Source organism: Lacerta agilis, chromosome 8 (assembly GCF_009819535.1).
Source record: "Lacerta agilis isolate rLacAgi1 chromosome 8, rLacAgi1.pri, whole genome shotgun sequence".
Taxonomy (NCBI): domain Eukaryota; kingdom Metazoa; phylum Chordata; class Lepidosauria; order Squamata; family Lacertidae; genus Lacerta; species Lacerta agilis.
Window position 1 is genome coordinate 15031726 of NC_046319.1, and position 19280 is coordinate 15051005.

General features: G+C 46.4%; 1 protein-coding gene across 1 annotated transcript in view; it reads left to right on the forward strand.

Annotated features, from left to right (window-relative positions):
• The window catches only part of SAMD11 (sterile alpha motif domain containing 11), a 162547-nt gene that overhangs the window by 92769 nt on the left and 50498 nt on the right, over positions 1 to 19280 (forward strand). Inside the window, 2 exon segments of the mRNA XM_033156273.1 lie at positions 11272 to 11300; positions 11302 to 11365. Coding sequence (XP_033012164.1) covers positions 11272 to 11300; positions 11302 to 11365 — 93 coding nt within the window.

The following is a 19280-nucleotide window of genomic DNA, read 5'->3' on the forward strand; positions in this document are numbered from 1 at the left end:
TTTTGCTTTACTACCTGACTGCACCTTCCCAATTTAATTATTATTATTTTTTAATTTAAAAGAAAACCTATAACTAATTGCTCATCACATGAAATTGAGCAGAAAGCCAACTCCTTCCCAGTCAAGCATCTCAGACAGTCATTGCTGCCTTTTTTGCTGCAAAAAGAACCAATGACAGCCTTCCCACCCTCTTGTGGCTGGTGTTTGTTTAAACTGTGGATTGGGGTGATTTAAATTGCCCCCCTCCCAATTACTTAGTCTGTGGTTCCCCACCCCCTCTTCTTCAAACTGGCAGGACGATCAGTTTCCATACTGCTTGGGTTTTCTTGAATCTGGGATCCTAAGACCTTGGGAAACATTTTCAAGCAAATTGCTTCCTTCATATAAGCAGATCGCTCCCTTGCTTTCCTCTCCCAGAGCACGGGTGAATTGGCATATGGAGTTATTCAAATAATAGCGGTTATCATCTGATAACCTGAGTTATTATCTCTCTGCTCACGGAGCGCTGCCTTTGATCAAATTGGGCAGACGCCCAGTCATGGAATACAAGTGGAGAGGAATGCTCATGCCTGCTGATTCTTCAGCCAGCAGTTTTCTTTAGAGGTTCTTGGAATGTTGTAGTGCTGGGCAAAGGCACCCTGCCTGATACCCCGGACAGCTGCTGCCAGTAAGTGTAGTACTAAACTAGATGGGCCATAATCTTATTATAAAGCCATCCAAGTATATGAAAACAAGAGAGACAATGGATTTTTTTTCTCCAAAAGCGCCCCCCACCCCAAGTTTATTGTAATTAATGCCCGACACTTTTCCAAAAAAAGTTTTCCTTCTTCTGGAGCAACTCCTTTCGTTAAAACAGTACGGGGGGGGGGGGGGAATACGTTGAATTTTGTTCCCTAGTCACATGCAGCTTAGTGTCGGGCATTAACAGCTACAATAAACTTGGGAGGGGGCACTTTTGAGAACCTTATCCTCTCTCATTTTTCTTGCATTCTGTGCCTCCAGCACTTTTTTGTGGTTATGCCTCTGCATGAGAAAGCTTCCTTTGCTCCCCTGGATAGACTTGACATTGTGACATGCTGAAGTTGAGCGAGGGGGTCCCAGTCCGCTGGCGCACCTGAAGACCGCTGAGATGTAAGGGTTAAGCCGGTAATGTGACCGCACAGCTCATAAATTAACCAGGAACCTGCCCCCCTCCGCAGTCGCAAAAGAGAGGTATTGAGCAGGCTGCCAGGAGGACTTGTTGTTCCACTGTGGCTGCTGTGCGCTCTCTCTCTAGCAGTGGGAAACTAATTGGCCAGGGAGCAGCTGCATTGTGGGGGTGGGGAAGAGCCCAACCAATTAAGAACTCAGGGGAGACTTTGCAGTGCAAATCACCACCCCCCATTTTCAATTTCCCAGTCACTCATTCCTGGCTTCCCCCCTCCCTTCCTCCTCACACTTCACTTCTAGAATTCTGTTCTTCCATTTTCTTGTGTTTTGCATTTCTCTCTCTCTCTCCCCCCCCCCCACTTTCTCCGCCACAGGGAAGGGCTGTGGCTCAGTGGTAGAGCACCTGCTTTGCATGCAGAAGGTCCTGGCTTCAATCCCCAGCATCTCCAGCTACGGCTGGTAATGTCGCCTGCCTGAAATCCCAGTGGCTTGCTGCCAGCCAGTGTAGGCAGCACTAAGCTAGATGGTCCCAGTGGTCTGACTCAGTAATTAGGCAGGTTCCTGTGTCTCAAGGGAAGGGCCGTAGCTTGGTGGTAGGTTGTCTGCTTTGAATGCAGGTGTCCTGGGTACCATCTCCAGGTGGGACTAGAAATGACCCCAAGTCAACATGGATGGAAAACAAAATGGTGGATGCCTGGAGGAGAGATGAGACTCTGTATAGCAGCTAAAAAATGGAAGGGAGCTACTCTTAGCATACCACACAACAAGCCTGCCCATCCCTAGGGAACCTCAAGAGGACACCCAATTAGAAGGGGGTCCCATCACATCTCAAGAGCCTCCTCAAACCTGCAACTTGCCTGTGAGAGGTGGGGTGGACTTTGATAAGTCAAGTTTTACCATGAGTACTGAGGGAGAAACTCATCTTGTAGTGATTCCTCCACGTCACACACATTTGTGTGTCAAACGTACCAAAGTCCTGGAAGCATAAGAAGTTCTGTGCTGGATCAGGCCAAGGGCCCATCTTGTCCAGCATATCCTGTCCTCACAGTGCCCCAATGAGCAGTCTCACCACCTGAAATTCCCACAAACTTTGTATTCATGGGTATACTGCCTCCCAAAAGTGGAGGTGGAACAGAACCACAGTGGCCTATAGCCAGGTGCTAGCCTTCCCCTTTATAAAGTTGTGTAACCTCCTTTTAAAGTAAGCCTAGGAGGATATACTGAATAAGACCATAAGAAGAGCTGGGCTGCTGGATCAGGACAAAAGTCAATCACGGTCCAGCACCCTGTTCTCAACAGTTGCCAACCAGATCCCCAGGGGAAGCTCCCAAGCCAAACCTGAGCACAATAGCATCTGCAATTCCCAGCAACTGGAATTCATAGGCATACTGCCTCTGATAAGAGTGGGGGAGAAAATAGCCGTTCCAGCTAGTAGCCATTGCCAGGCTTCTCCTCCATGAATCTAGTGGCTCCCTTATTACAAAATATTGCTTCTAATTTTCTCCTTTCCCATCTTTTCTCCCCATTATTTTCTCAACCCCGAAACTACCGTGTGTGTGTGTGAGAGAGTTTTCTCCGTCTCTCCCTCCTCTCCCACCTACCTTCCCTTTTGCCTCCCCTCACTCTGTCTTTGAGCTCCTTGGGAAGAAGACAATTTGAAGGCTTTCCGCTCGGCGCTCAGCCCGAGAGGTTCCTTTTCCCTCAAGCCAATCAATGGCAGGCTTTTTGGCCCCGGCGGGGCTCGGCAAACACGAGATCAATAAGTTATTAGCACCATTCTGTCAGCTGTAATGTGGAGATTGATCGGGGCTGGGGCTCCTGCACGCTGCTTGGCACTTCCCCGGCCTGATAAAGATGACAGATTAAGGGAATAAGAAAAAGGAATTAAGGAGTCTGGCTGTCAAAGCCTGTCACGGGCCGGTGGGGGCTGAATGAGTGCGGTCGGACGTTTAAGCGACGCTCAGGGCACGGCTCCTGCTGCCTGCTCCCCTGGAAGCTGCTATCTCTTTGCTGCTGCCTTCAAAGTGGTGCAGAAAAGGCCGAGGCCCTGACAAAACGAAATGGTAATGGTCATCGCCAAACTGTCAGGCCGGGTACCTGAGGATGCGTCAGTTCAGTGGCTCTGGCCTCATGCTTCTCCATGGAGACGAGCAATGGGCCTAAGGTGGTAGTACAGGCAGAGCTCCCAGTAAGGCAGGGGTAGGGAGAGGGGAACCTTTTTCATCCAAAGGGCCACATTCCCTTCTGGGGCCACATGCTAGTGCCATACAAAAATGGGCAGAGCAACAAATGGGAATTTCATCTTTGTACAGTAGGCTAGTTTGCACACACACACACACACACACACACACACACACACTGCCTTCTCTATCCAGGCGAGCAAGAGTCTTTATCAGATTTCAAGGATGCATTTCTAGCCAGGCAAAAAAAAAACACTCTGGGTGTGTGTATGTAAAAAACAAGGCTGCTGAGGAGAGTAACTTGGAAGGGTTTATTGCCTGAGGAGAGTCACGAGAGCCAAATCGACAGGGATTTGGCCCCCACACCTGAGGTTCCCCATTCCCACTGTACCTCAAAGCTTGGGGACTCCACTTTTTCTTCTCTAATTGTGTGATAAGAATGCACTGATCCTGGTTTGCATAACCACACATTTTGGTCCCTGGGGACAAGTAAAAGATGTGTAAAATCAAGCTAGTGTGGTGTAGTGGTTAAGAGCGGCAGACACGTAATCTGGGGAACTGGGTTCGTGTCTCTGCTCCTCCACATGCAGCTGCTGGGTGACCTTGGGCTAGTCACACTTCTTTGAAGTCTCTCAGCCCCACTCACCTCACGAGTGTTTGTTGTGGGGGAGAAAGGGAAAGGAGAATGTTAGCCGCTTTGAGACTCCTTCAGGTAGCGAAAAGCGGGATATCAAATCCAAACTCCTCCTCCTCCTCCTCTTCTTCTTCTTCTTCTTCATTGTGAGAAGAAAGTGAGTTAAGTTTTTCTTCCATTGATAGTACTGAACTTTGTGACCATCCAATGAATCTGAATTATGGAAGATTCAGTGCAGACAAAAGAAAGTACTGTACTCTTTCACGCAGCACAGTTCATTTAGTGTCAGGGAATCTGGGCCCTTCCCTAAAAGTAAGGATGGGGGAGAAATTCTATTTAGTGAGCATTCAAAGGCACACTTCTCTAACTTAGACTTTCCGGAAAAAATACACAAACTGAAACACAGCCATCGTGCAAAAGTCATACCTCTCCGAATTTTGCAGTGGAATTTTCCAGCCAAGTAATGTGTACGAAAATGAATAAAAGTGTGCATAAAATTGAGTACATTAATGAAAATAGCAGACAAATGTGCATTATATTGGGGAAAGTTGCTTTGCAAATGCATGTATATTGGACTGTATTGATTTGTTCATCGTATAATATTACTTTTGCTAATTGTGATGTTCATTTTTAGTTGCTGCTTTGTTAATGTTTTATAGATTGTTAGTGTTTTATTGATAGTTCATTAATTATATTATTTGATTTATGCTGTGTTTATGATATGTTCTATTATGTTACTGTTGTTTATTGTTTTTAAGCCGCTTTGAGATTGATTTGAATGAAAAGCAGCATAGAAATACAATAAATCAAACACTCCTTGCAAAAAGGTGTATACAGTGGTACCTCTGGTTAAGTACTTAATTCGTTCCAGAGGTCCGTTCTTAACCTGAAACTGTTCTTAACCTGAAGCACCACTTTAGCTAATGGGACCTCCTGCTGCTTTGTTCTTATCCTCAAGCAAAGTTCTTAACCTGAAGTGTTATTTCTAGGTTAGCGGAGTCTGTAACCTGAAGCGTATGTAACCTGAAGCATATGTAACCTGAGATACCACTGTATTAGGAGAAATTCATATTAAACTGCTGATGAATTTTCAGGAGGATTTTTTAAATAAATAAACCACAAATCAATGCAGAAAAGTGGAGAACTGAACTGCATATTGGAAAAATGCGAAACTGAGAAGAAGAAACCGAATTTGGCAGAAAGGCAATCAGAAACCATGAGCATAATATAGAGATGAACATATTCCAACTGCCTTGGATTAAACAAATTTATGAACATTTGAAACTCAGGATGTTTTCAGTCTGTGAATGTTCAGTGAGCCCCTTCCAACCGCCTTGATTTATTTATGAACTCTTGACCCTGAGAAAATGAATCAGCCTTGAAATGCCTGTGGACTAAAGGACGAGGTCTTCTTTCTAAACAGTTTTCACCTTAGTTCCTTCTTGGCTTTGTTGTGTCCTCAGAACATGATAGCGAGCACATGGATTGGCTGTAAGTTTCTCAAAAAAAGAAGAGATTCTCATGTGCTGTATGGCGGGGAGAGAAAACTTCAGGCTTTCGAGATCTGCTTTGTTACAGAGAAACATAGGAAACTGCCCTTGTACAGAGTCAGACCATGGATCCATCCAGCTTAGTATTGTATACACTGCCTGACAGTGGCTCTCAAGGGTTTCAGACCAGGGACCTTCCCAGCTACCTGCAGATCTGAGGGATTGAATTTGAGACCTTCTGCATGCAAAGCAGATGCTCTGCCAGTGAACTACAACCCTTTCTCTATATTAGGAACATAGGAAGCTGCCTTCTATCAAATCAGACCATTGACCCATCTACATTGACTAGCCGCAGCTCTCCAGGGTTTCAGAGAGGGGGACATTACCAGCTGTACTTGGAGATGCCAGGGATTAATGCTAGCCAAAGTTCCTTTCTTAACCAGGGCAGGAAACAGGCCTGCAAGCTGAGGTTGAGATGTGGGGGAGCAGTAAACCCTGGTTAGCATGACATTGGCACCAAGCATGACATTGGTGCCTACATATACACAGAAATCATTTTGAAATGATAAGAGTAAAGAGACTCTCTCTCACACACACACACCCAAGTACCATTCTCTGCATATGCATAGCTTGTGCAAATTCAGCCATGGTTAAGTGTGGCATTGACACCAGGCCTGTGTCTTAACCATACAATACTTACATGTAAAAAAGGGTAAAGGACCCCTGACAGTTAAGTCCAGTTGTGGACCACTCTGGGGTTGCACGGTCATCTTGCTCTATAGGCCGAGGGAGCCGGTGTTTGTCCGCAGACAGTTTTTCCGGGTCATGTGGCCAGCATGACTAAGCCGCTTCTGGTGCAATGGAGCCACGAAACCAGAGCAGTGCACGGAAACGCTGTTTCCGTTCCCATCGGAGCGGTACCTATTTATCTACTTGCACTTTTTGGCGAACTGCACAGATACATTATTTTGTAATGAGAAAGAGAAAACCCCACCCACTTCCCAAGCACAGTCTTCATTCATGCACAGCCTGCAAGGTAGGCCATGGTTAGCTTGGCACTGACACTAGGCATGTATCTTAACCATTTGATACTCACATATACACAAGTGAGAGTAAGAGATTCCCAGCCACTCGCCCAAGCGCTGTCCTCTATGCATGCATCTGCAAAGTGAACCTGGATCTCTTCCTTCCACCACAAAGACGAACAGCTGGGCTTGTTTTCCATACTATGAATTTTTACCACCTTTTTATGACCCGACACAGGCTGTAAAAATGAATTTTGCAGGGCATGTCTGCACACCTCTCCTTGTAAACGGCCTTGTTATAGGTGAGCAGTGGAGGAGGCTGTGAAAGCAAGCCACCCCCCTTCCCCTCTCTGCTGTGTTTCTCCGAAGGGACTTTGGAGGAGGCGTCTCAAAGCTGTTCGTGTAATAAAACCACACCTTGGGAATCATGGCCCCTCCGGATATCCTTTTTATTGTACATTCATGATGATTTGTGCTCTTGATGCTATCAGGACAGTCACACACAATCCTTTTTTCAATACTGTTTGCGCCTGTCACATTGCGCTTCATTTCCAATCAGTGCGTATCCTGTAACTCGCTGCTGAAATTTCATTACTTTTTATCCACAGATAGTCTGGTTTATTTTTGTCCCATATTTGTTGCACTTTAGCTCCGTCGGATGGCAATAATGTGGAAGCATCACAGAACAAAAGCACGATAAATCCATCACTAATGCACCATTACTCTGTCAAGAACATGTTTCAGAATATACCAGTAATGAAACATCAGTCTGGCAGAACCCTTAATGTCTTCAAATTGCTCATTGCCTAACAATTGGTCTTCTCCAGAATGTTGATGTACAAAGTGAAACACTTCTCTCCGAGAAGCTTTCCTTCACCATTTCAGGCCCCTCCAGATGTTCTATTTGTGGTGCTTTCATTAAGATTTGAGCTCATGGTGATATTGGGGTAGTTATCTGTCATTATGCTTTTGATCCTGTTTGTGTTTGTAAACATTCTGAAGCACAAGGTAGCAGCGAGAGCCTCCTTGGTGGTGGCTCCCCCCACAATTTGTGGAATGCTGTAGTGGAAAGGCTTGCTTGATACCTTTTCTCTGATTCTGCTATCAACTTAAACTTGCATTTGAGGTTCTTGTTGTTATACAGTTCTACCAATGTTGATTCTTTTTAACTGGTTGCATTGTTGCTTTAGTTGTTTGTGTTGTGTATGTTTTTAGTGTTTTATATTCTATCTAGAGCAGATGTTGCCGAACTATAGGTGTTTATTTATTTATTTTAAATTTTTACATATTGCTGTACCATAAAGAGATATCACAGCACTTTACAGCAATATGAAAAAACTTAATGTTCAGATGTTTCTGAACTACAACTCCTGCCATCCTTGGCCATCCTTGTTGAGGCTGATGGGAGTTGTGGAGAATGATGGGCTGGGAATGTGGAGAAAACATCCCATTAAGGACTAACATATTTGGCTGAAAACACCCAAAGTGTTTTGCAGGCAATAGGACTGGGGGAAACCTCCCATAGGGACTAGCATCACTGAAGCTATTTTAGGAATGAAATCACACCAAGGGCTTATTGCAGACTAAGGGACTGTGGGGAAACCTCCCATAGGGACTAGCGTCATTGAGGCTCTTTTAGGAGTGAAAACTCACAACGCATTTTGCAGGCTGTGGTACTTTGCGGGGTGGGGGGGACTCCCCACAGGGACTAACGTCATTGGGGCTATTTTAGTACTGAAATTTTACCTTGGGCATTTTGCAGGCTACGGCACTCCCATAGGGACTAGCGTCATTGAACCTATTTTAGGAGTGAAAATGCATGTGCCGTTTTGCAGACTGTGGGGCGGTGGAGGGAACTCCCATAGGAGTTCCTATATTAGGAGGGGAAAACACACCTAAGGCATTCCTTCTGGCTGTGGGGAGAGGAGCCCAGCAGGGGCAGCAAGACCAATTGCAGGACGTTGCACAGTGATTTTAAACTAACCTGTCAGATGTTGGCTCCTGAGTCTCTAGGCTCCAAGCACTTTTCCTTCTCTCCCCCTCCTCAACTGCTGACGGCTTGCCCTCTGTTTAAATTACACCCTGTAATTCCCATGACCTTTCCCCTCCCTCCCTTTGTTCCGCTGATTCCTGCCAGCAAAGGGCAGAGCCAACTGCATGCCGTGGCACGAACCCCAACTGGGCGCCTTTCACCTGCCGGTCCATTGTTCTTTTATGGTTTAGGGAGGGTGGAAGCCAGCCCCATGCTGGTGGGGCATAGGGCAGAAACCGTCCTGTTGTCATGGATGCCGTTTCTAGGGGCAAGTGTGTTGCACGTGCCGGTCAGCGGGGTGTCCAGGTTGGTAAAATCCAAGCTTGCAAGGCAGGGAGAAACACCCCAGAGTCTCACACTCACATGTTTCCCATAGAGGCTAAGCTTCAGACTGGCCATAAAAAAATAGTACTTGGCTCTCAGTGGTTTTATTTATTAAATTTGTATACCACTCATCATTCGTAGATTTCAGCGGGAAACGCAACATAAAAACACAAAATGCATAATAAAAGAAGAAAAAGTTCGTTGTCAGCATCTCAGTTGTTAGTAGGGATGAGGGGAGGAATTTGATTAAGTTCACATTAAAAGAAGTATCTCCCAAATCATGCACTTTCTGAAAACTATATGGAAGCCGAAACACAGCCACCCTTAGAAGTTTGCACTTTCCCCAATTTCTCTGTGCAGTCCTCCAGCCAAGTCATGATGTTAGGGTGAAGGGTGCATAAAATGCATCTATTAGTCAAAAGAATGTGCAAAAATTGCACCACATCACAGGAAATCCTGTTGCAAAAATGTGTGCACATTTAGGAGAAACATCCACTAAAACGGTGGTGGATTTTCCATGAGGATTTCCGCAAACTGATATGGAAAAGGGGAGAACTTACTTCATGCTGGGGGGGGGGGAATGAGAGACAGGCAGAACTAGCTATCCCTAGTTGGTGGGGGGAGAGGTTTCAGTAGCCTTTTCTTTTTTAAAAAAGCAAACTGCAGAGGCAGTAATGCTTTAGAATACCAGTTGCTGGAAAGTGCAAGAGGGGAGATCTTGGGTTCAGATCCTGCTTGACGGGCTTCCCCACAGGCCTCTGGTTGGTCACTGTGAGAACAGGGTGCTGGACTAACTAGATGGGCCATTGGCTTGATCCAGCTTCAAGGCTCTTCTTATATTCGTTTCGTTCAAAATTCAGTCCAAAGAGATAAAACTGCCAGCCATTAGAAGAAGAAGGGGAAAAAACAGGGCAAAAGGGTTCACTGCCCAAAACTCTGTAGCAGAGGGAAAACTTCCCCCCTGATTAAGTGTTCTGATCCACAGGAAAGTTTCCATACATCCACACTCACAAAAACTGTTCCATCAAGAGATACTGTTTCACCTAATTTGCAATGGCTGCCCAATCTGAGCAACACAGTGGTTGTTAAACGGCAGGCAATTAGGACTGCAACCAGCAATACTGTACAATCACATCCCCGCAATCTAAGCAGGGTAGTTTTTCATGTTGCAAAGAAATATGCACAAGAGCTGTATGGACTTGAATTCCATGCCAGGAAAAGCTCGGTTCTGCATCGAAATATAAATTAAACGACTTGAGCAAAATGGCATGAATTTATTTTGTGTACATCTTTTTAAACATAATTTTGTATAATTCATTCTTGCTTTGGTCATGTTGGGGTTGGAGGGGCACAGAGGTACATGAGACGCTGAAGCCCATTTCTCAACCCACTGCTTTGCATCCTGGGATTTCATTAGTCATAAGGACCAGAAGCTTGGTTGGGGATTGTTTACATTTAAAAAAGAAGAAGCAGCAGCTAAAATTGTCAGGAAGCAGAGTTCTGCTCCTATTAAGTGATGTTCTGAGCCTTTTCAGAATTGCAACACACAAACACAAATATGATACTTGTTTTGCACAGGGTGTTTTTTTGTGGGGGGGGGGGGGAAGGGTTGCAGTCCCTTTAAGGCAGAGCATTTTTGATAGATGAGAATTTGATGCTTGCGACGATGACAAACAGTCTCCCCAGCATTATTATGGGAGGATATTGATTTTTAAATCTGTACAGGAGGAGAAGGGAAAAGCAGGAGGGGGGATTGAGAAAGAGAGAAGGGGGGTGGGGGAGAGAGAGAGAGAGATGTTGTAATTGTATATTAGATATTTTGCGTTGGCTTGCTAGGACTGCACGGATGCAGAGGCTGAGTGCTTCTCACGCAGTCTGGAGGGGAGAAGATTGCTGAAGATCTTGCGATCGCCAAGAGCGAAGGGGTGGAGAGATTGAGAGAGACTGTGAAGGAAGATTGAGGAGCAGGGTGCTTGTGTGTGAGAGAGAGAAGGGGGAAGTGAATATTCTTTTCCTCTCTCTCTCTTTCTCTCCCCCACCCCCAACCACCCGCCAAGACCCCAGCTGTTTTGCATCAGGGTATGAGAAGCGAGGACACACCCGGGGGACGAAAGGCGGCCGATCAAATGATGCAGTTCAGTAAGGAAATAAACTAGATTTCCAAATTTATGGCTGGAAACGATGGCCATTGATCAGCGTGCTGAAGGGTTGCCGGGTCCCTTTGGGCTGCATGATTAGGAAAGCATATCCGTGAGCTCAATATGACTTCCCCTCCGCCACCCTCCCTCCTCCCTCGCTCAGCCAGATTTGTGTGTGTGTGTTCAACATGCCCCCCAAAGTCTCTGGATGAAAGGGTGGCGGTGATGGAAAGAAGAGTGTGCCTTTCTATCTAATTCTCTCTCTCTCTCTTTCTCCCTCTTCCCCCCCTTTCTTCCAGACGAAGTTTTAGGCAAGAGAAGAGCGTGTTTCACCCAACAGCAGCAGCGAGTGTCCCCTTGAGAGCAAGAAATCTCGAAGTGAGTCCCCAAAAGGTAGGTTCCTTTTTAAAAAATAATAATAATAAATCATAATACTTTCTGAAGCTTGGGACAGTTGGCGTTTATAATGGAGAAAGAGGAGTGGGGGGGGGGGAGGCAGCAGGATCTCGAGTCATGCCGTTGCTGCAGTTGCCTTTCATAAAAGCTCAAAGGGTTCTTACAGTCTCAGCTTTCTGGCTATGGAAGGTGTCCCTTAATTTGAATTGCTCTTAATTTATGCTGACCCCTGCACTCTGCTCCCACCCCCGGACTTGATAAGATCTGGGTAAGTTCCTTCCTTTATGACAATTTAGTACCGGATGAGAGCATCATTCTGTAAGATTTCCCCCGCCCCCTGTCCGCTTAGCAAGAGTTAAGATTTCAAAAATTACTACGTCCCATTTCCTTCCTTGGTGTTTTCCTTTCTTTCTCTCCCCCCCCCTGCTCCCTCCTGCCTGTGAGTTTGGGTTTTTATAGTAAACATTTTTTCAAGACATTCGTATGGAATACAAACAGCTACTTCAGTCGCACTCGGGGGAGTTGGGCGTGATCAACAAGATTTTTAAAATTACGGTATTTCTTTGAAGAGCAGAACTGCATACATGCCACATGCCCTATTTGCAGTCTGCATTTGAAAGCCCCTAAGTTTCAAAGGCAGTTTTGCTGTGCAGCACAGAGATGGGGGAGTATGAGACCAGGTTCCTGTGTGAGAGAGGCAGAGACTGTGTACACACCGTTCATTTAAGGCAATGACTCCTTCGCCCCACCAAATAATCCAGGGAACTGTAGTTTCTTAAGGGTGCTGGGAATTGTAGTTCTTCTAGGACTAAGCTGCAATTGGTCCCATCCAGCTCAGTGTTGTCCACACTGATTGGCAGCAGCTCTCCATGGTTTCAGGCCGGAGTCTCTCCCAGCCCTACTTAGAGAATCTGGGGGTTACTATTCATTTAATTTCTATACCGCTTTGTATTTTTAAGAAAAAAAAATCTCAAAGCAGTTTGCAACCTACATTAAAAAAAAAATCAAGTAAAGTAATCCAAAAGAAAACATTGCTGAAGAAAGTCAAGTATAAAAGATGCTCTTCCACTGAGCTACAGCTCTGTCCTTGTTCCCTAGAGGTTTTGTTTTAAGTTCAAAACTAATTAGCAATCAATAGCACACACCTTGATGGAGATTGCACTCTGATTGAGGGGCCCAAGCTGTCAGAAAGGTTTTGCCTTAACAGTTATTGTGAAAATAAGTTTTGTTTTTTTTAAGCAGCAACTTATAGGTCCTGTTTTTCTCCTTGGCTTTTCTGCAGCAGGACTCTACTGTGGGCTAGAAAAAGTGCCAGGATATGACCTTGCCATGCATTCAAAAGTTCAAAAGGGCACTAAGGCTTAAGAAGACTGCCTTCTTCACCTTCCAGTTTGTTGATATCAAAGTTTTAGGCAGTGAGGGACAGGGGGAACAGGAGATCCTGGGGTGTATCCAACTCAAGAGCAGGCCCGTTAAAATTTATAGACCTAAATTGGTCCTGCCTGTTATTTTCAAAGGGATGCAGCCAATGTTATTTCTACTGAAGTTGTTGGCATCTGTCTGTATTGGGAGACAATGGAAGAGTATTCCTTTGGGGGAGAAGTCAAACTGTGGAAGGTTGCAGTGCCTGTTGTGGCTGTACAGTGGTACCTCGGGTTACAGACGCTTCAGGTTATGACTCCGCTAACCCAGAAATAGTACCTCGTGTTAAGAACTTTGCTTCAGGATGAGAACAAAAATCACACAGCGGGGGCGCGGTGGCAGCGGGAGGCCCCATTAGCTAAGTGGTACCTCAGGTTAAGAAACAGTTTCAGGTTAAGAATGGACCTCCACAACGAATTAAGTTCTTAACCCAAGGTACACTGTAGGGACCGATGCAGGAGAGACATGTTTGGGTTGCAGCTAGGGCAGATGAAGGCATCTGATTGTGCAGGGCGTTCCTAGCCCCTTGGCTGGCCCGGGGCGGGAAGCCCAGAGGCACCCCTGGGGGTGGGGCGTCGGCGCGCGCTGTGCGCGCCCATGACGTCATGGCGCCGCGCGCGGGCGACGCCCCACCCCCGGCGGGCGGGGGCGGGGGGCGGCGACGCCCCGTCCCCACAGGGTGCCGGAGCGGGGGCTTTTGGAGGCGTTTTTGGGCTGCAAAGAGTCCTGAAGCCGCTGCTGTGTAGCACAAAGGGGGTGCTACAGCAGCGGCTTCAGGACTCTTTGCAGCCCAAAAAGGCTCCCCAAGTTCCCCGCCCGGCATCCCCGGGGGCAGGGCATCGCGGCGTGTGCATCATGACGCACGCACACACGGCGACGCCCCGCCCCCGGGGGTGCCGGGCGCGGGCTTTTGGAGCCTCTGCAGCCCGCGAAAAGCCGCTGGAGGGCGGGGGCTATTTTGGGTGCTGCCGGGGCAGAGCCGCAGGAGTGGCCCAGCGAGGGGGGTGACACCCCGACTCGCTGGCGGCCCCTGCGGCTCCACCCCGCAGTGCCGAAAATAGCCTAAAAAGAATTTTAAAAAAATTGTAGAAAAAAAGCCAGTGGGCGGGGCAGCCCCCCCATGTGTCACCCCAGCAGGGGCGCTGCCCGGGGGCCCTCCGCCCCCCTGCGACGCCCCTGTGATTGTGCTGCTGCAGATGCACCATAGCGTTTCTTCTCTCTGCGCTTCTCCCGCAGTCATTTCTCCTCTGGTCACTGCTATGGATGCGCAACCTGACTGTCTGTCTCCGGGTGCTGCAATCATCTGCAAGGGTCTCCCCCACAGCAGAATTGATGTTACTAGCCTTCACGTCACGTTTGCAAACATTTTTGTAGTGCAGAGTTGGTCTGCCAATGACCTGGTGCCAGAAGCCAGCTCTCTGTAGGGCACTTCCTTGGGGATCCTGCCGTCTTCCATTCTGTGGACATGACCAAGCCATGTAGACGTTGTTAAGACAGGAGTGCAAACGTACTGCGAATGTGGGCTTGAGAGACCACATCTTTGTTCGAAACTCTGTCATTAATGCACCTGAGTGTGGGGAACCTTTGGCCGTTCAGATGTTGCTGAACTAAAACTCCCATCAGCCCCAACAAGCACAGCCAATGGGAGGTTGTAGCTCAGCAACCTCTGAAGGACCAAAGTCTACCTCACCACACTTGTTTTTAGGTCTTCCACTTAGATGATGGATCAAACTTGTTTTCTGTTGCTCCAAAGAGCAGGGTCTGAACCGGGTTCAAATGACATGAATGGAATTTCAGCTGAGCATTAGACAGAACTTCCTGATGGCAGGGAGGTGCCTGACACTCCTTTGACAGAGGTTTTTGAGAAGAGGCTGGGTGACTGCCTGTTCAGGAAGTTGTAGCAGGGGAGTGCCTGCATTGGCAAGCTAGATGGCCTTTTGAGGTTCCTTCTAACTCCTATGATTCTATGAAAAGTAGGCATAAGGTAACAAAGGATGGTTGTGCTTTTATGTTAGTTCTGTTGCTTCTGTGGGCAGCCAGGAGATTTGCTTCTGGGCATTTTGAAGAGGCACAGGGAAACCTGGAGAAGGAGCCAACAGCATCTGTCTCCCTACTCCCTGTTGTTCCTAGAGCTGGAGTCACTGCAGCTTTGTTACTTTGCCAGGCAGGGTCTTCACAATCATAAGGACTAGAAACTTTAATCTTTAATCTTCTCTTTGCAATCATAAGGACTAGAAACTTTGTTTTTAAACCGTATCTTGTTTTTAATTTTATCTTAGCTTCACCATCATAAGGACAGTATATATTTCCCCCCTCTTACCTTGCTTTCATTTTGTATCTTATCTTCACATGCAAAGAGTTGGAAACTTTATTGAAACGGAAAAGGAATGCAATTAAGTGACGAACCGAGACCTCAGGGTTCTCTGTTCTGCAGGGCAGTTGCAGAAGCCTAGGAAGAAGCTCCAAAACCACACAGTACAGTGGTACCTCTGGTTACGTACTTAATTCGTTCCAGAGGTCTGTTCTAACCTGAAACTGTTCTTAACCTGAAGCACCACTTTAGCTAATGGGACTCCCGCTGCCGCTGCACCGCCAGAGCACGATTTCTGTTCTTATCCTAAAGCAAAATTCTTAACCTGAAGCGTTATTTCTGGGTTAGCAGAGTATGTAACCTGAAGCGTATGTAACCCGAGGTACCACTGTACAATATCCCAGAAGAATCTGGTTTTCCATTGCACATTCCTCTTGTCCAGAAGCCTGTGAAACCATTTCCCCACTCCTCACCCCAGCCTGCCTCTCCTATTTCCTCCTCTGCTTCCCTCTCCCTCTCTCCCTCCTTGGAGTTGCAATTAGGCAGACATCAATATTCCAATAGGATCTAGGTAGGATGCTGAAATGCATTTTGCTACCAAGCAAGACAGTGATGCCAGCCAGCTTATCGGAGAGGACCTAACAGTGGTATTAACCTGTAAAATGCTGCTCATAATATGTTTGTGCTTTCCTCTTCAGGCTTTTTCTGAACTCCTGCCTCCTCCTCTTCCTTCTCCCCCTTCTCTCCCCCCCTTAACAGCTGCATCCTCTGAAAAATTAATCAAGGTGATAGCAGTTTATCCATCTCTTGGAGAAGGAAGGCAGCTAAGCTTAATCAGGCTTTCCTGAGACCTGACTATCTATCGCTTTTGGATTCGGAATCAATGCTGCTTATCCCAACCCCAAATAAGACCTCCCTTTCCCCCACACCTCCATTTTCTGCCCAGACTGGCATCTCTCTCCCCAACCACATCCCACCACAACTCTCTTTGACATGGACAGTTTCAGTCTGAAGCAGCAGATTATCAGATCTGGCGTGAGATCGGTCAGAATGATCTTTGTGCTTCCAGTTACCTGCAGAAGTTTAAATGAAATAGATTCTAGGGTTTTCTTTCTCCTATGTGAAGCTGACTAGTGACCGTGTGTGTGTGTGTGTGTGTGTGTGTGTGTCCGTCCATCCGTCTGTGTCGTTTTCCAGCCAGATATACCAAGGGGGGTAAAGGAGGAAGCCGTTTTCATCCTGTGCAATGTTCATGGCAATCTGGACTGCTCCTTTCTGCTGCAGTTCAGCTTCCGCTAAAACCTACATAAATTTGCTATCCACCACCATGGCTGAAACAAATGCAGTTAATTATAGAATCAAATACATAATTAACTTCAGTGGGGTGGAAAGTATAAAAACAATGCAGGAAATAGAAGCATTTAGTTAAAGTTGAAAACTCAACCACAACAACAGATGGTGATGATGATGATGATGATGATACTATACACTGCTCATATTAACTTAAGTGATTTCCATTCTTGACCCGGTGAATAAGCAAACCGTGTTGACATCCACTCCTATTTCCATTTCTGACAGAATTCTCTGGCATCCCTAGCTGTAGTCTAGCAACATTTGGCCACTGTTAGAACAAATGCTGAACTTGATGGGCCATTGGCCTGGCCTGATGCAGCAGGGCTTTACTTATGAGTAACAGAGAAGGAATGCTGCTGCCTTCATGCCCTGCCTCTGGGCTACCTGAGACCCTCTTATTGGCCACTGTGAGAACAGGAGGCTGAATGAGATGAGCATTTGGCCTGATCAGACCAAAGGCCCATCTTACCCAGCATCCTGTTCCAAGAGTGGACAACCACGTGCCTCTGAGAAGCCCTCAAATAGGACATGAGCACAGTTAGCCATCTCCCACTGTTCATCCCAAGCAACTAACATCCAGTACATAGTGCCTTTGACCATGGAAGCTCCTTGCAAATGTTATAACCCGTAGCCACGGAGAGCCTTATCCAAAATTTGTCCAACCCCCTTCAAAGTCATCTACCCTATTGGACATGTCAAATAGAAGGAAGAAATGGAGGCAGTGACAGATTTTACCTTCTTGGGCTCCATGATCACTGCAGATGGTGACAGCAGTCATGAAATTAAAAGACACCTGTTCTTGGGAGAAAGTGATGACAAACCTGGACAGCATCTTAAAAAGCAAGACATCACCTTGCCGACAAAGGTCTGTATAGTTAAAGCTATGGTTTCCCCAGTAGTGATGTATGGAAGTGAGAGCTGGACCATAAAGAAGGCTGATCACCGAAGAATTGATGCTTTTGGATTATAGTGCTGGAGGAGACTCTTGAGAGTCCCACAGACTGCAAGAAGATCAAACCTATCCATTCTGAAGAAATCGCCCTGAGTGCTCACTGGAAGGACAGATTCTGAAGCTGAGGCTCCAATACTTTGCCCCTCATGAGAAGAGACTCCCTGGAAAAGACCCTGATGTTGGGAAAGAGAGGAGGAAGGGGACGACAGAGGAAAGATGCTTGGACAGTGTTCTCGAAGCTACCAACATGAGTTTGACCAAACTGCGGGAGGCAGTGGAAGACAGGAGTGCCTGCCGTGCTCTGGTCCATGGGTCACAAAGAGTCACACAACTAAACTACTAAACAACTTATTTTTGGAGAGTGGGTTCCATAAACTGATTGCCTGGTGCTGTGTGAGAAAGCCCATCATTTTTTCGTTGCGCAGCAACTTGACAGTGCTTGTCGTGTCAAGGGTTTCTTTGCCTTGTTTACAGGGTGTGAGTGTGTCGTATCTGCTGCTATACCTGAATACCCCACATTTTGAGATAGTTACCTGCTTGTTCCCCTTCCTTTATTTGGTGTTCCTGCCCTAAAACCACCTCCCCTATGAACCAATAATGCTGCACTGACCTTGACAACTGCTTCTGCAACCCCCTTTCTACCATAATCATCAATTCCCCACCTGGTTGTTCTGGCCCTGAAGTGTGAACATCAGAGGGGACAGCAATCCTATTACAGCAATACAGCATTATTAGTATTTTATGGTTAGGAATATGGGATAAACTCATATGGTTTGCCTTTAAAGGGAACCGTCCAAATTTACACTTTTGAAATGATATTTGAAATGTAGCCATCTTTTGAAATTCAAATCTCTGAATTTTGCAACAGTCCTCTAGCCGGTCATGCTTACAAAAATGCATGTGATAGGGTATAATGGGTGCCTGTAAATTTCAGTGAAAATTACAGCAGAAAAATGTATTATTAGGCAAAAATGCTTTGCAAAAATGGGTACATTAGGTAAAACTACACATGAAAATGTGGATATTGAAGAATTGTAGACTTGGTAGGGACCCCAAGATCTTCTAATCTAGTCCAACCCCTACAATGCAGGAATCTCAAGTAAAAAGAAAAATCCAAACTAAAGAGCTGATAAATTTGCTTTGGAACTTGCTTAAAATTTTCAAACTGTGGTGGGAATGTGGGGAACTTAATTTAAGATTGCAAAAAATAAAGCCAATATTGACAGATAGGCCCATCCCTAGTGTAGCCCACTGACACTTGCTGTAGCTGCACACTCTCTGGAAAAGGATGGAGAAGCAACAGGATGAGTTGCTTTGCTCTCCTCTCTCCTTCCACCCAGGGAAAAGGGAAGGGGAGACACCTGTAGGGGCTTCCAAAGCTTCCAGCTGTGAAGCATGTAACCTTCTCTTCCTTTCCTCCTCTGGAGATCAAACACCAGCCCTATCTCGGCAGAATCAGGGGCCGTCCAGGTGTGCCTGCTGTCAAACTGAGCAGAACGTTCTTGCCTCTATTATGGAAATTGGAGCGTATCAGAGGCCTGGAACAGGAGCCACACTGGCAAGTCGTGGAGGAAGTGTCCACCTCAGGAGAAGACTCCTGACTCTCTCCTCTCTGTCTCCCGCCAGGAATATCCTCACTTCTGACACAGAGGTGTGGATATCTACTCCCCGATTCTACGGGAGATGGGAAATGGAGTTGCATTATTAAGAGGCTGGTGACTGAAGAGAGAGAGAGAAATTGTTGAGGTGGGGTCTGTCTCTTTCCACCCACTACTCTTTATTTAAGAAAAAAAAATGCAGGAGAAGCTTCACACATTGGGGAAATTTTGAGCTAGGGTAATGTAAGCATTGGTGCGGCAGGGGAATTGCAATGT